Source organism: Telopea speciosissima, chromosome 8, assembly GCF_018873765.1.
Source record: "Telopea speciosissima isolate NSW1024214 ecotype Mountain lineage chromosome 8, Tspe_v1, whole genome shotgun sequence".
Lineage (NCBI taxonomy): Eukaryota > Viridiplantae > Streptophyta > Magnoliopsida > Proteales > Proteaceae > Telopea > Telopea speciosissima.
This window is the reverse complement of record NC_057923.1, coordinates 50,563,258-50,578,106: the sequence shown is the minus strand read 5'-3', so window position 1 is coordinate 50,578,106 and position 14,849 is coordinate 50,563,258. Positions and strand designations below refer to the sequence as shown.

Sequence of the window (14,849 nt, the reverse complement as noted above, 5' to 3'; positions counted from 1 at the left end):
ATGGTTGACTGTTCACTGAATTGTCCTTTGACAAAGGGGAAAATAAATTGTTTATGAATAGAGGATGATTTGGCTGTTATTCAAACAACCAACACAGAAACTAGTTAAACGACCTAAGGGTTATTAACGTCGTATAGACAAAATACCGTTAGAATTGAATCCTTGGAGTTGTTCAAGTGTTCTCCTCCCTTGTTTGACAATTGTTGCAGAGCTCGAGTTCAAAAGTTTTTGATAGGTTTTTCAGCTGATTTTGATTTACTTTCTGTGATTCAACGACGTGGAAGAGAGAAATGGAAAATCGAGTGCCCTCAGGGACAGTCAAGCTATGCGAACAGATGGAGTTGCTGGAGTTCCCTGATAAGTTCTTGATTAGATCTTTGGATTCTACCAACCAAGCTTTCTCCATTGGTCGTTCTAATGGCAGTATTGACACCCAAATTGGTTAGAGCTTCGTCTGATATTTCTCTATCTCTCTCTCTCTCTCTTTGGGTTTCGTTTATTGCGTGCTACATTCAATCTTTGCCCTAATGAATACGATCTCGAAACTGAAACTTTCAAATTCGAATAATTGTCGAATCTCAGTCGCATGAATGTCTCGTCAAGTTCAACTGATTTATATTTTATTCCTAATTTTCGTGTCTCTTCGTGATATGATGGTGTCTTCTATGGTGATTTCAAGTAATAATCATTCAGAGAATTGTATTGCATAAGAATCAGGCCTCTCGAGTTCGCTCCAATATTTCATTATAGTTCGGCTTATGTTAAATACCTTTTGATTTTCAAGTATCCCTCAGTTCTAACTCGATAACTGCCTTCTACCTCATCCCATGAATCTAAAGTATACAAACAACAAACAACGTACAAAATGAGGGCTCGTCCCATAGACACATAGTCAATTTATCTGCAACCAATGTAAAGATATATAACAATAAATCATGTCGCTGACTACATGAGTTAGTCATTTCAAGTAATAGTGGCTCGGAAGACTGCATTACTCATCATGACACCACTTGCCGAAAGGTTACTATATCCGAAGTTAAAGAAGCCATAAGAAAGATGAAAGTAGGCAAGGCATCAGGCCCAGATGGGGTTCCAATAGAAATGTGGAAGAGCTTAGGATTATGTGGTTTATCTTGGTTAACCAATTTGTTTAACAAGATTTTGAGCACAAGAAAGATGCCAGATGAATGGAGGAGAAGCATTGTGGTTCCAATCTACAAAAGTAAAGATGATGTTCAAACTTTAGAGTTGCAACAACTATAGAGGCATAAAACTAATGAGTCATACTATGAAATTATGAGAGAAGATTATTGAAGCCCATCCGAGAAGAGAACTGCTATCTCAGAGAACCAATTTGGTTTTATGTTAGGTAGTTAGCGACAAAAATGATCTACTTACTTAAGAGGCTCATGGAAAGACCTAGAGGTTGCACGAAGGGTCTCCATATGGTCTTTATTGATCTAGAAAAAGCCTACGACAGAATCCCTAGGGAGTTCATTTGGCACGTTTTAGAGAAGCGAAGGGTGTCGAGTAAGTATGTGGATATAATTAAAGATATTTATGATGACGTGGTGTAGTGAATTCCCAATTACAATTCGGTGTTTGTGCTTATCATGGATGATTTAACCAGGAACATTCAAGATGAGGTTCCTTGGTGCATATTTTTTACTAATGATATTGTTTTGGTAGATGAGACAAATGTAGGGATTAACGGTAAGTTGGAGTTATGGAGATCAACCTTGAAATCAAGAAGTTTTAAGATAAGTAAAACAAAGACGGAATATATGGTGTGTAACTTTAGTTCAACTAAGACAGATAACAAAGTCTTGAAAATTGAGGAGAGAGAGAGATACAACAAAGTAATTGTCTTAGATCTCTGGGGTCAACCATAAATAAATAATGTGATATAGAGTATGATGTTTCACAGAGAATTAAAGTGGGCCGGATGAAGTGGAGAGGTGCATCCGAAGTGTTGTGTGATCAACGTATTCCTTTAAAGCTTAAAGGAAAATTCTATTGGAGAGTCGTATCACTGGCTATAATGTATGGGGCGGAATGTTGGGTAGTTAAGAAGCGTCATATAGATAAACTAAGTGTAGTAAAGATGAGGATGTTGGGATGGATGTGTGGCAAGACTAGTAAGGATATAAGTAAGGAATGGCCTTATTATAGCAAATTTGGGAGTTGCCCCGATACATGATAAGTTCCGTGATAGTTGTTTGAGGTGATATGGCCATGTTCAATGGAGGCCTTGGGATGCACCAGTATGGAGGAGTGATTTGATTCAGATTGAAGGTTCTAAAAGAGCTAGGGACAGGCCTAAAATAACTCTAGGAGAAGTACTGAGGAAAGATATGTATAGTTTAGGCCTTGTCTCAAGTATGATCTCGAATAGAGCTGAGTGGAGGGCAAGGATCCATGTAGCCGACCCCATTTAGGTGGGATATTGTTGAGTTGTTGTGCTCCTTTCCTTTTCCTTTTTTTTTTTAATGATATTTTGTCTTTGCAAGGATCCTTGCAGCCGACCCCATTTAGTTGAGATAAGGGTGAATTGTTGTTGTTATAACAACTAGATGTAAAAAATGCCTTTCTTCATAGGGAAATTAAAGAAGAGGCATATATGGATGTCCCACTAGTTTTTGATTCTCCTAAGACTCAGGGAAATGTGTGCAAGCTGAAACGTGCCTTATATGGATTGAAGCAGTCATCTCGTGCCTGGTTTGGGAGGTTTCACTGGGCTATGGTGTCAGTTGGTTACACCCAAAGGATGCTGACCACATACTGTTCATCAAGCGATCTGCTGGTAAGATTGCTGTTTTGATTGTTTATGTTGATGATATTGTTGTCACCGATGATGATGTTGATGAGATTACTTGCCTCAAGAGCTACTTGGGTAATGAATTTGAAAACAAAAACTTGGGACAACTTTGTTATTTCCTTGGCATCGAGGTAGCTAGGTCTACTCGAGGTATCTTCTTGTCTCAGAGGAAATATACTCTTGACCTTCTGTCTGAGACAAGACTTTTGGGCTGCAAACCGGCTGACACTCCTATTGATGCAAATGAGTTGGAACTTAAAGATGGATCGAATCTAGTAAGAGAGATGAGATTTACAACAAGAAGAAGAAGGAGGGAAGAGAAGAGAAGAAGAAGAGAAGAGGATGGGAGAATCGATTGTGTGTTGAGTTATTCTCAACACACATATTACTTCATTAATAATCTCTTCCAAATTACACAGGCCTCCCTAGGGAGGTAAAGGGAAATAAAATAAGAACAAGAAAAATACAACTTGGTCATGTCTTATAACATGACAATGACAGAACTACCCCTACACAAGATATTCTAACAACTTCAACACTCCCCCTCAAGTTGGAGAATAAATGTCATACATTCCCAGCTTGCACAATAGGGTACTAAATAGACTAGGAGTGAGACCTTAGTGAAGATATCTGCTACTTGATCACCTGTCTTCACAAAGGGAGTACAAATGCACCTAGAATCCAGCTTCTCTTTGATGAAGTGACAATCAACCTCAATATGCTTGGTTCGATCATGTTAAACCGGATTATGGGCAATGCTTGTGGCAGCTTTGTTGTCACAATAAAGTCTCATTAGCCCTTCAGTTTCAAAGCTCAAGTCTTGAAGAAGCCTTTTCAGCCATATAAGCTCACATACTCCATGGGCCATGGCTCTAAACTCGGCCTCTGCGCTGGATCTAGCTACAACTGGTTGTTTCTTACTCCTCCAGGTAACTAGATTACCACCCACAAAGGTACAGTACCCAGAAGTAGATCTCCTGTCAGAAACCGAACTAGCCCAATCAGCATCTGTGTAGCCTTCAATCTGCAAATGGTCATGCCTGGCAAATAGAAGACATTTTCCTGGACAGGATTTCAAGTATCTAATGATGCGATACAAGGCATCCAGATGTCCACTTCTGGGAGCATGCATGAACTGACTCACCACTCCAACTGCATAAGAGATGTCTGGTCGAGTCAAGGAGAGATAGATTAGTTTCCCAACTAACCTTTGGTACTTGCTTGCATCTATAAGAGAAGAACCACATTCATCACCAAGTTTATGATTCGGATCAATGGGGGAAGTGGCTGGTTTGGACCCCATCATCCCTGTCTCTTTCAAAAGATCCAAGACAAATTTCCTTTGGCAAATGTTGATCCCTTTCCTTGATCTAGATACTTCAATACCCAAGAAGTATTTCAAGAGTCCAAGGTCTTTGAACTCAAACTACCTAGCTAGATAAGACTTCAATCAGTTTATCTTAGCAACATCATTCCCAGTCACCACAATGTCATCAACATAGACAATGAGAGTTGTAACTGTACCATTACCTCTCCTGATAAACAAGGTTTGGTCAGCTTGATTCTGATAATACCCATTCTTCAGGATGGCTTGTCTAAATCTCTCAAACCAGGCCTCAGGAGACTACTTGAGGCCATAGAGAGCCTTCTTTAAGAGACACACTTTCCCTTCAGCTGAGGGACACTTAAAACCAGGTGGAGGCTGCATGTATACTTCCTCTGCTAAATCTCCATGAAGAAATGAATTCTTCACATCTAATTGGTACATTGGCCAATCTTTATTGGCTGCCACTGAAAGAAGAACCCTGATTGAGTTATGCTTGGCTACGGGGGCAAAAGTCTCCTAGTAGTCAATGCCATACACCTGACTATACCCTTTTGTAACCAGCCTAGCTTTGTCCTCTCCACTGTACCATCGGATCTATACTTGACTGTATAAACCCATTTGCATCCAACTGGAGTTCTCCCCCTGGGAAGATCAACTAGTGTCCAAGTATTGTTCTTCTCTAGAGCTACCATTTCCTCAGTCATTGCTTGCATCCATTTTGGATCAGATAAGGCTTCTGTGACATTTTTGGGAATAGAAGAAGACTCAAGGACAGTGGAAAAAACAATACCTGTAGGAGAAATGGAGTCATAGGAAACAAACTGGGCTATGGGGTTAGCACAGGCTCTCTTCCCCTTTCTCATAGCAATGGGAAGATCTAATTCAGAAGGAGAGGACTTACCTGACTGAGGAGGATGAGACTGAGGATGTGGATCCAAAGAGGAGTTTTGGCAGGGTTGCTTATACCATGGTTGCTTCCCTTTTCCCTTCAACAAGCATTTACCTCTTGTGAATACACCATCTTCTTTGAATCTTATTCCCTTGTATTCTTTTTGCCTGCTAGCATCACCACCACTACTAGCATCAATATCAACAACACCATCAGCATCAGCATCATCAACAACATCCACTTCTTTGTACTTTCCAATATCAAATAGGAATGGGGAAGTGGAGGTAGGCGAGGGAGATAGAAAGGGAATGACATCGCATTCATTCATGCTAGTACTCTCCCCAGCAGAATGTTGAGGGGAAGAAAAATAAGGGATAGACTTAAAGAAGCTGGCATCTTTGGAGAGAAGTCGCCTTCGGGAAGGAGGATGGTAGCACTTATACCCTTTGGTTGAATCAGAGTAACCCAAGAAGATGCACTTGAGAGCTTTGGGGTCAAGCTTGGTACGGGCTGATTTGTTAACATGAACATAACAAACACAACCAAAGACTCTCGGAGGCAAGGAGAAAGTTGAGGATTGAGGAGAAAGAAGAGCCAAGGGAGATTTGGAGCCAAGGAGTGAAGTTGGCATCCGGTTAATAAGAAATGCAACGGTAAGAAGTGCATTAGCCCAGAAGGTCTTTGGCACTTGCATACAAAAGAGAAGACCCCTGGTGATTTCCAGCAAATGGCGATTTTTGTGCTCAGCCACCCCATTTTGTTGTGGGGTGTCAACACAAGCCAGCTGATGGAGGATGCCATTATCAGTAAAGAACTGTTGGAGCCCCCCATACATGTACTCACCCCCCTTATCAGACCTAACAATTTGAATGCGGGTACCAAACTGAGTACTAATAAATTGATAAAAATCCTTAAAAGCATCACAAACATCACTCTTTTGTTTCAATAAAACAGTCCAAGTAGACCAAGAATAGTCATCCACAAATGAAACAAAGTAACGAAATCTAGATAAAGAAGTAGTAGGAGAAGGCCCCCAAACATCAGTATGAACAAGGGAAAAAGGTGCAGTAGATCTATTACCACGATAAGGATAAGATGTGCGACAATGTTTAGCAAAAATACAAGATTCACACTGAAAAACATAAGATGAAGGGAAAGAAGTAAACAAGTGGGGTAACTGTCTCCTCATAACAACAAAAGAGGGATGACCCAAACGCTGATGCCAAAGCATTACAGACTCCAACCCTCTTTGTCTCCAAATCCTGAAAGACACAGTAGGAAGGAAAGAAAGTGACACAACAATGTAAGGATTTGGTTAGGTGACTCACTGATAATAGGTTAGTAGCAAAATCAGGAACATGAAGGACAGACTCAAGGGAAATAGAAGGAGTAACTCGCACATTACCCTTACCAGAGACAAAAGAAAAGGAACCATCAGCAACCCTTACCTTGTCCCGGCCAGAGCAAATGGAGTAGGAATCATAGTACTGTTACATACCAGTCATGTGATCAGAGGCTCCAGAGTCAATAATCTAAGTGGGTGCAGTAGGAGGGGCAGATGAGACCTGCAGAGCTGAGGCAGAAGTAGTAGATCCTCCAGAGGTAGAACCAGTAGCAGACGCTCCAAGGTGAGACATCAGCCGACGGAGGGCTGCAATATCATCCTGTGAGAGGGAATCAGGAGCCGGCTGGTGTCCAAGTGGCCTAGACTCAGATGTCACAGAGTGAGCCCTAGCTCCCCCTCGCTTTCCTCCACGGGCACTAGATGAACTACCACGCATACCAGGGGGCTGTCCATGAAGATCCCAACACCTGTCCTTGGTGTGTCCAAGCTTGCCACAATGATCACATTTGTATCTCTCACGGTGATCTCCACGAGGTAGCCCTTGGCCTTTCCCCCCACTTTTCCAGTCTCTGTGGGAACTGGAAACAAGAGCAGATCTCTCTGTTGATGGTGCAATATCCATAGTGGTTCTCTTGGTTTCCTCATTTTGCAAGTAGCTGCACACTTCATCCAGAGATGGAAAGGGATATCTTCCTAAGATTTGTAGGCGAAGAGGTTCATACTCTGGGTTAAGACCTCCAAGCAAAATAAGGATCCTTTCCTTTTCTTGACTCGTATAGACCTTTGCCTGATCATCAGAGTTGGACAACTGGAGGTTGTTATAGTGATCATATTCCTCCCACAACCTAATAACAGAGTTGTAGTACTCAGATATACTCCTATCACCCTCTTTCATATGGATGATCTTTTGGAGAATTTGATACACCTTTGTCGCATCTCCAACTCTATCAAAAACTTTGGAGACACTGTCCCAAATATCTTTCGCAGTCTCCTTACTCATAAATCTCCTACCTATCTCAGGTTTCATGGAGAATATCAACCAAGTCCTGACAGTGGAGTTCTCAGTCTCCCACTTGAGATAGCCTAGATCAATTGTAGCAGGAGCTGTGATAGACCCAGTAATGTAGCCCAACTTTCCCCTACTGCGTAGAGACAACTTCACAGATCGAGACCAATCCAAGTAGTTGGTATTGTCCAACTTCACAATAGAGATTTGGGTGTTGGGGTTATCAAAGGAAGCCATGGTTGGGAATCCACTACTTAGGCTGCCAGCTGTAGTTGGTCCACTGACCTCAGAATCTTGTCCAGACACAGTAGACATAATGGGCAGACACTTCAACAAACAATAGTGGACTGCTCAAATGGGGAGTACCCTCAACCCAAACAAAGTAGGCAGACCAGCAAACAAGTCCCCAAACAGCCAAATCAACCAAACAGAGAACCAATACCAAAAAACAGCAAGTGTATAGGGAGTAAAGGCTTGGATAGCATCAACCAAACTGCTCTAATACCCAATAACCTTCAGTCCATAGCAACAATAGGTGTAAAAGGAACAAACATCTCCATTCGTATACACCAACATACATCCAATATACTGAGCTTAAAAAAAAAACAAACCAGAGACAAAAAACAGAGCTGGCGGTACCTTGAGAGTGTCACAGTTTGGAGCTATGCTCCTCAAACAGGTTCTTTCTTCAACCGAGTGGTAGGGGGTTTAAAAGAGTACCCCTAGGCGATCCATAAGCAGCAAACCTCTTCCCAAAAGATGAGAAGATGAGGGAGAAATAGGAGAACCACTCCTTCAGCTAGCGGAAAAAACTGGGTGGCTGTAAGAGCTTCAATCTTCAACAACAGCCACTAAACTCCATCCATGGTGTGTGGGTTTGAAGAATGAACCACCAAATAGTGTAGTATGTGTATACTTCACATAGTACAGCCTCTAATGGAACCCCTTTGTCCTCTTAGGGTTCCAAAGAGAGGTGAAGAACAAGACAGCAAAGCTTAGTCAACTCTCAAACCAGATTGTTTTGCTTTGATACCAAGTTGGAACTTAAAGATGGATCGAATCTAGTAAGAGAGATGAGATTTACAGCAAGAAGAAGAAGGAGGGAAAAGAAGAAGATGGGAGAATCGATTGTGTGTTGGTTATTCTCAACACACATATTACTTCATTAATAATCTCTTCCAAATTACACAGGCCTCCCTAGGGAGGTAAAGGGAAATAAAATAAGAACAAGAAAAATACAACGTGGTCATGTCTTATAACATGACAATGACAGAACTACCCCTACACAAGATATTCTAACAACTCCAACAAAATGTTCATCTCCTGAGCAAAGAAAGTGAGCCTGTGGATAAGGGAAGATATCAACGTTTGATTGGTTGGTTGATTTATCTTGCTTATACCCGTCCTAACGTTGCTTATGCTATCAGCTTGGTCAATCAGTATATGCATGATCTATATTCCACACATATGGAAGTAGTTCATCGTATTCTCCGTTACTTGAAGTCTGCTCTAGGCCGTGGGATCCTTTTCTCTCCTCATCATCATCTTCGAGTTGAGGCTTCTACTAATGCTGATTGGGTTGGCTCTCCTGATGATCGTCGGTCTACCACAGGTTGTGGTACCTTTGTGGGTGGTAACCTTGTTACTCGGAGAAGCAAGAAGCAGGCTGTTGTGGCTCATTCCAGTACTGAAACAGAATTTCGTGCTATGGCACATGGCATTTGTGAGCTCTTATGGCTCCATGGGCTTCTACTTGATCTGGCTGTCCTTGTAACTCTTCCTATGATGCTCTACTGCGATAGTAAATCTGCCATCAGCATTGCCCATAATCCAATTCAACATGATAAGACTAAACATGTGGAGATTGACCATCACTTCATCAAGGAGAAGCTTGAGTCTGGTCTTATTTGTGTTCCCTTTGTCCCTTCTCATGATCAGTTAGCTGATGTATTTACTAAGGGACTTAGTGTTAGGATATTTCATTCAATTGTTTCCAAGTTGGGCATGTGTGATATCTATGCACCAACTTGAGGGGGAGTATTGTAAATGGGTACAAGGGTAGAATTGCCTAGTAGGGATAAAACTATCTTGTATCCTATTCTAGAATATTCCTCTCCATATTATAAATAAAGAGGGTCTGTGTCGTATTTGACACAATTCCATATTTTTCCCAATCTCGAATAGTGAGTGTGGAAAAACCACACCAACAAGAGATTTATTATTTAAAACAGATGAAGGCATGTGATTAATTAGATAACATGCAATTAAAAGGACAAACCCCCCCCCCCCCCCAAAAAAAAAAAAAAAAAAAAAATTTTGGAACATTCATGTGAAATAATAACGAGCATCTTCTAACAAATGCTTATTCTTTCTTTCAGCTAGACCGTTTTGTTAAGGGATATAGGTGCAACTAGTTTGATGTATCATACCATGATCAGAACAAAAATAATAAATAGCATTTTGAGTAAATTCCAAAGCATTATCTGAACGGGAAATTTTAATAGAAGCATCAAATTGAGTTTTTATTTCATTATAAAATGATTTAAAGACATAAATATTTTGAACGATCTTTCAGTAAGTACAACCAAGTCAGGTGAGAGTGATCATCAATAAAAGTAACAAAATACCTTAAACTAGACCGACTTTTTTTTTTTTTTTTTTTTTTTAACCCGAATATTCTCTGGGACCCGGGGCAGCCCCTAGAATTTTATTAAGATCCAAAAAGAATAAATGAATCCAAGGGGGGGGACATGCCGCCTTACCCCTTACCCAGAAAACAAAAATAATAAAGAATCAAAATGCACTACTGCCTGAGCACAGGCAAACCAGCCCTATCCTCCCTTAAAATACGTAGCAAATCTCCCTGTGGCAAATCGCCTTGACCAACAGTGAAGGACTGCCTGACATTGCACGTATGGTTTGCCAGCCAGTCCGCAACTGTATTACTTTCCCTATAAGCAAAAGAGATGCTAGGATTTATCAACTCGATCAGCTCCATGGACTCGTGAAACCAGTACCACCCTTTCCATAATCCACATCTTCTGAGATTAAACATGTGCACGGTGGAGATAGAGTCTGAGTTAATTGCCATTCCTGCAAGGCCCAGCTCTTGACATAGCTTTAGTCCATCTCTCATAGCCCGTAGCTCAGCAATTTAGTTCGTACAAGGACCATAGAAATTAGCGAAGGCAGCTATGACCACCCCTTCGCTGTCCCTTATGATTCCTCCTCCCCCCCCTTCGCCTGGATTACCCCTACATGCTCCATCCACGTTCAACTTCAGTGACACAAATGGGGGGCACCGGTAAACCGGGATAGGCCTGCCAATCCTAGCTGGTGGGGCTGCAATTCCAAGAATTGCAAGAATTTTCTGTTCCCTCATCGAAGAGCTTTTGCCAAGCTTGGAGGGCAAAGGCAGACATCTTACCCAAGCCATAATGCCGCCAATGACACCCCTAGCTGACCTCATCCGTTCCCCGTGTCTTCTGTTGCACCTTTCCTTCCAAAGTTCCCACACGATCAAAGAGGGCAGAAGCCCAGCAATGTAGGCCACAAGGCTATAACAACTAGCCGATTCTTGCCACAACAAAATCCGGCTTCTGACATCCTGTGCTAAAACAACTGGGACATCAAAGATCCCCGAGAAAAAGCTCCACAGCCTAGTAGCAGTCCCACCAAATACAAGGCAGTGATCTGTCGACTCACATCTTGGGCTCCCACAGCAGTTGCACTTCGACACCAGAGGAATACCAACCTTCTTCACCGATTCGTCTGTGGGAATCGCACCATTAAAGAGCTGCCACATAAAGAATCCAATTTTTGTTGGCAGCGTCTGATTCCAAATCCATCTGGAATAGCCACACTCGGGAGAGCGTCCTCTCAGCTCGTTCCACAAAGATTTCACAGAGAAGACGCCATCACTAGCAGGGGTCCAAACCAGCCTGTCTGGCTTCCCTAAAATCATATAGCCGCCCTGGAGTATCCCTTGTCTAATCTCATCTGCATCAATCTGGCCAATGGCTGCTTGGTTCCAGCTGCTGTCCGCCCCCAACACATCCTTTACTTGAAGGGAGGTGTCAACCTGGAGCGCATTATCCACATGATCCATCAGCGGCCCCTTTCCTGCCCAATCATCCAACCAGAATAAAATATCTCCTGTACCAATGAGCCACCTCGCCCTGGACAGCAGGATGTCCTTGCAAGCCAAGGTATTCCTCCATGATTTTGAACCTCCCCCATGAGAGAAAACCAAAGCAAGATGACAGTTTTTCAACAGTTTGGCCGTGAGAAACTCCCTCCAAAGCAAGTGTTGCGACATGACCCTCCATAGGCCTTTCAGCCTAAGAGCAAGGCCAACCTCTTCAAGCAATCTAATCCCTAAACCACCCTCCAGTGGTCTGCACACCTTCTTCCAACTCACCCAGTGCCTTCGTTTTCCCCATTCCGAGTTACCCCATAAGAAGTCTACGAGAATACCATAGATCCGTCGAAAAACCTTCTTTGGAGGCGCCAAAGTAGCAAGCACATGAAGGGGAATAGACGACAACATATGGCGAAGCAGAGTGACACGCCCTCCCGACGATAGTAGCTTGGCCTTCCACCCGGCCACCCTTCTCCTCAACTTCCCAATCAAATCATCAAAGAAACAGCCCTTCAGCCGGCCCGTGTGAAGAGGTGCCCCCAGGTAGGTTAGAGGGAAGCTTCGCCTAGGGAAATCCGTGACCGCACCAACCAACCGTGCTCTAGCCCCTGAAACCTTGTCCCCCTCCACGAAACAGCTTTTCTGCTTGTTGACTAGCTGCACTAGAAGAACCCTCATAACTGGAAATAGAGCCAATGATCTGCTTAAGAGAAGATTTTAACCCCTGGTGAAGATAATGGTGTCATCCGCATAGAGATAGTGGGAGATGCCAGGACATCCCCGTGGGAGCGAATAATAGACAGCCCGGCCTTCAGAGAACAGCTTTGAGATGCCCCTACTAAGAACCTCCTCAGTGAGAATAAACAGAGCCGGGGATAGGGGATCCCCCTGACGCACCCCCCTAGTAGACTTGAAAAAACCCGTTGCTTGACCCCCCAGCACTACAGAGAACCAGCAGTTATCCACTGTTTTCCTTACTAAGTCAATCCATGCTTCTGCAAACCCGAATCTAGCAAGCACCGAGGAAAGGAAACTCCATTCGAGCCTGTCATATGCCTTGACCGACTTTGAACAGGACAAGGACCCCTAATGTTAGAGTGCACTAAAGAAAATAAAGATTGATTCCTAAATTCACTACAGGGAGGAAAGGACAAATGATGCTTCCCGAATTCTTAGGCTTCACATTCAAGATGAGACACCGACTTGCAACCAGTAACCATTTGTTAAAGTTTGGACAACGACAAGTGACCCAATCGAGAATGCCACTAGCAGTAGTAACAGCAGCTTTAGAAGACATATCACCATCGAAATGGTACAACCCATTCTTCTCAAGCCCTCTACCTTTCTTCTTCTTTGTCTGAAGATCGTGGAAAACAAAATGAGAAGGATACAAAATAATTGATAGACCAAGTCAGCGTATAATCAAAGGATAAGGAACACTCATTTGAACTAATTTGAATTCCTTATATCTCTCACCCAAACCTTATCCACCTGTAACAGTCCTACCTTATCTACTTGTAACAGTCTCTATCAGCTTGTAACGTTTACTCTTGAATCTCTCTATAAATACAATACTATTGCTCACTGTAGAGGTAAGCTTTCACATTCAAAACCTCGCTCTGATACCATGAAAGAATAAGAACAGGTTTTGAATGTGAAAGCTTACCTTTACGGTGAGCAATAGTATTGTATTTATAGAGAGATTCAAGAGTAAACGTTACAATCTGATAGAGACTGTTACAAGTAGATAAGGTAGGACTGTTACAGGTGGATAAGGTTTGGGTGAGAGATATAAGGAATTCAAATTAGTTCAAATGAGTGTTCCTTATCCTTTGATTATACGCTGACTTGGTCTATCATACATTCAAAACCTGTTCTTATTCTTTCAATAATAGAATAGTCTAGTGATTTTGTGAGCTGACTAACAAACAGAAGGTTTAAAGGTAACTGGGGTACATGCAGAACAGATGATAGAGACATGGATGAAGTAGGTGAGGCTACACTATGTCAGGTTACTTGGGTAAAGGACCCATTAGCAAGAATAATGTGTGAGGGATGAGGGGCCTTATAAAATGAAGAAAACAAATTAGACTTACCTGTCATATGGTTTTTTGTTTTTTGGTTAGCCTATCATATGGTTAGATGCACCTGAATCAATGACCTAAGAGATAGGAGATTAGGTGGTAAGAAGTGCAGTGGTACCTTTATGTGTCTGTTTAGTAATAGATGTGGAGGTGGATGACTCAAGCTGCTGGGCACATTTCAATAATGAGTGACCAAGTCATCACCAGAGAAAGAACTTGAAGAATTAGCTCCAGATGAAGTGGCCAGATGACTCCACATTAGTACTCCCCTCAAACATTGCTGTATTGGCCAATCGTTGAGTCCATGCTAATTTATCATGTTTTGCCTTACAATAGTCAACTGTATGATTAGATTTGCCACAATGTGTGCACTACCGTCAGTCTGGTTTGTCTGCTGTCCATCACACATCCTCCACCATGTCCACGTTCTCCCCCTGAACCACGACCTCTTTCAGGAAAGCTACCACGATCACGACCAGCAACAAATTGAGAGCTTTCTTTAGAAGAGGAAGAGGAGTCAACTTTGGTATGAGAGGGAGAGACAACATGCTGAATATGACAAAAAACCTCATTCATAGAAGGTACTTTCTCCCCAACAAGTAATTGATCTTTAACAGATTGTATATCAGAGTTTAACCCATAGAAGAATTTAGCAACCTGAAACTCAGTTCTCTGTGTCTTCAACAAGTTGATAAACGTTAAGTTGCTCCCACATCCCTTTAAGGGCACTATAATATTCACCAACATATTTGTCTCCCTGCTTAGAATTGAAGATCTTTCACAACCATACCAAAATGGTGTCGTTTTCACGCATCCATTCATCACACTCTTTTGAATTAGAAGATGGAGGTGCGGGTAAGATACTTAAGTTTGCTTGTAGTATTAATGTAGACCTTAACTGTCTGGGCCTAAACAAGTAATTAGAAGCTCCATTGAGCTTAATGGAAGTTTTTTGGATATTAACATTGTCCACAACAGGTTTAGAGTCACCCAAAAAAAGATACTAGCACAATCCTCAATAGAAAGAATATGAAAGCCAGATGGACCTTTTATCCTAGAGTGTCTATCAACCTCAACATGCTTTGTCCGGTCATGTTGAACCGGATTGTGAGCAATACTGATGGCTGCCTTGTTATCGCAGTATAGACTCATAGGCTTAGTTGTCTCAAACCCCAATTCTTGAACAAGTTTCTTCAACCACAAGATTTCACACACACCATGAGCCAGGCTCTAAACTCT

The 14,849-nt window shown here is 42.2% G+C and overlaps 1 protein-coding gene across 5 annotated transcripts in view; it reads left to right on the top strand.

Annotated features, from left to right (window-relative positions):
- The window catches only part of LOC122672759 (phosphoinositide phosphatase SAC8), a 54,594-nt gene that overhangs the window by 14,201 nt on the left and 25,544 nt on the right, over positions 1-14,849 (top strand). For 2 of the 5 annotated variants that reach the window (XM_043870241.1, XM_043870239.1), the window contains exon 1: positions 146-441. The exons of 1 other annotated variant lie outside the window; for it this stretch is intronic. In XM_043870241.1, the coding sequence (XP_043726176.1) occupies positions 291-441 (151 nt within the window). In that variant the 5' untranslated portion in view covers positions 146-290. Of the gene's footprint in view, positions 1-142; positions 442-14,849 lie in introns of those variants that run through there. 2 more of the 5 variants (XR_006334473.1, XM_043870237.1) reach the window with 2 other exon arrangements.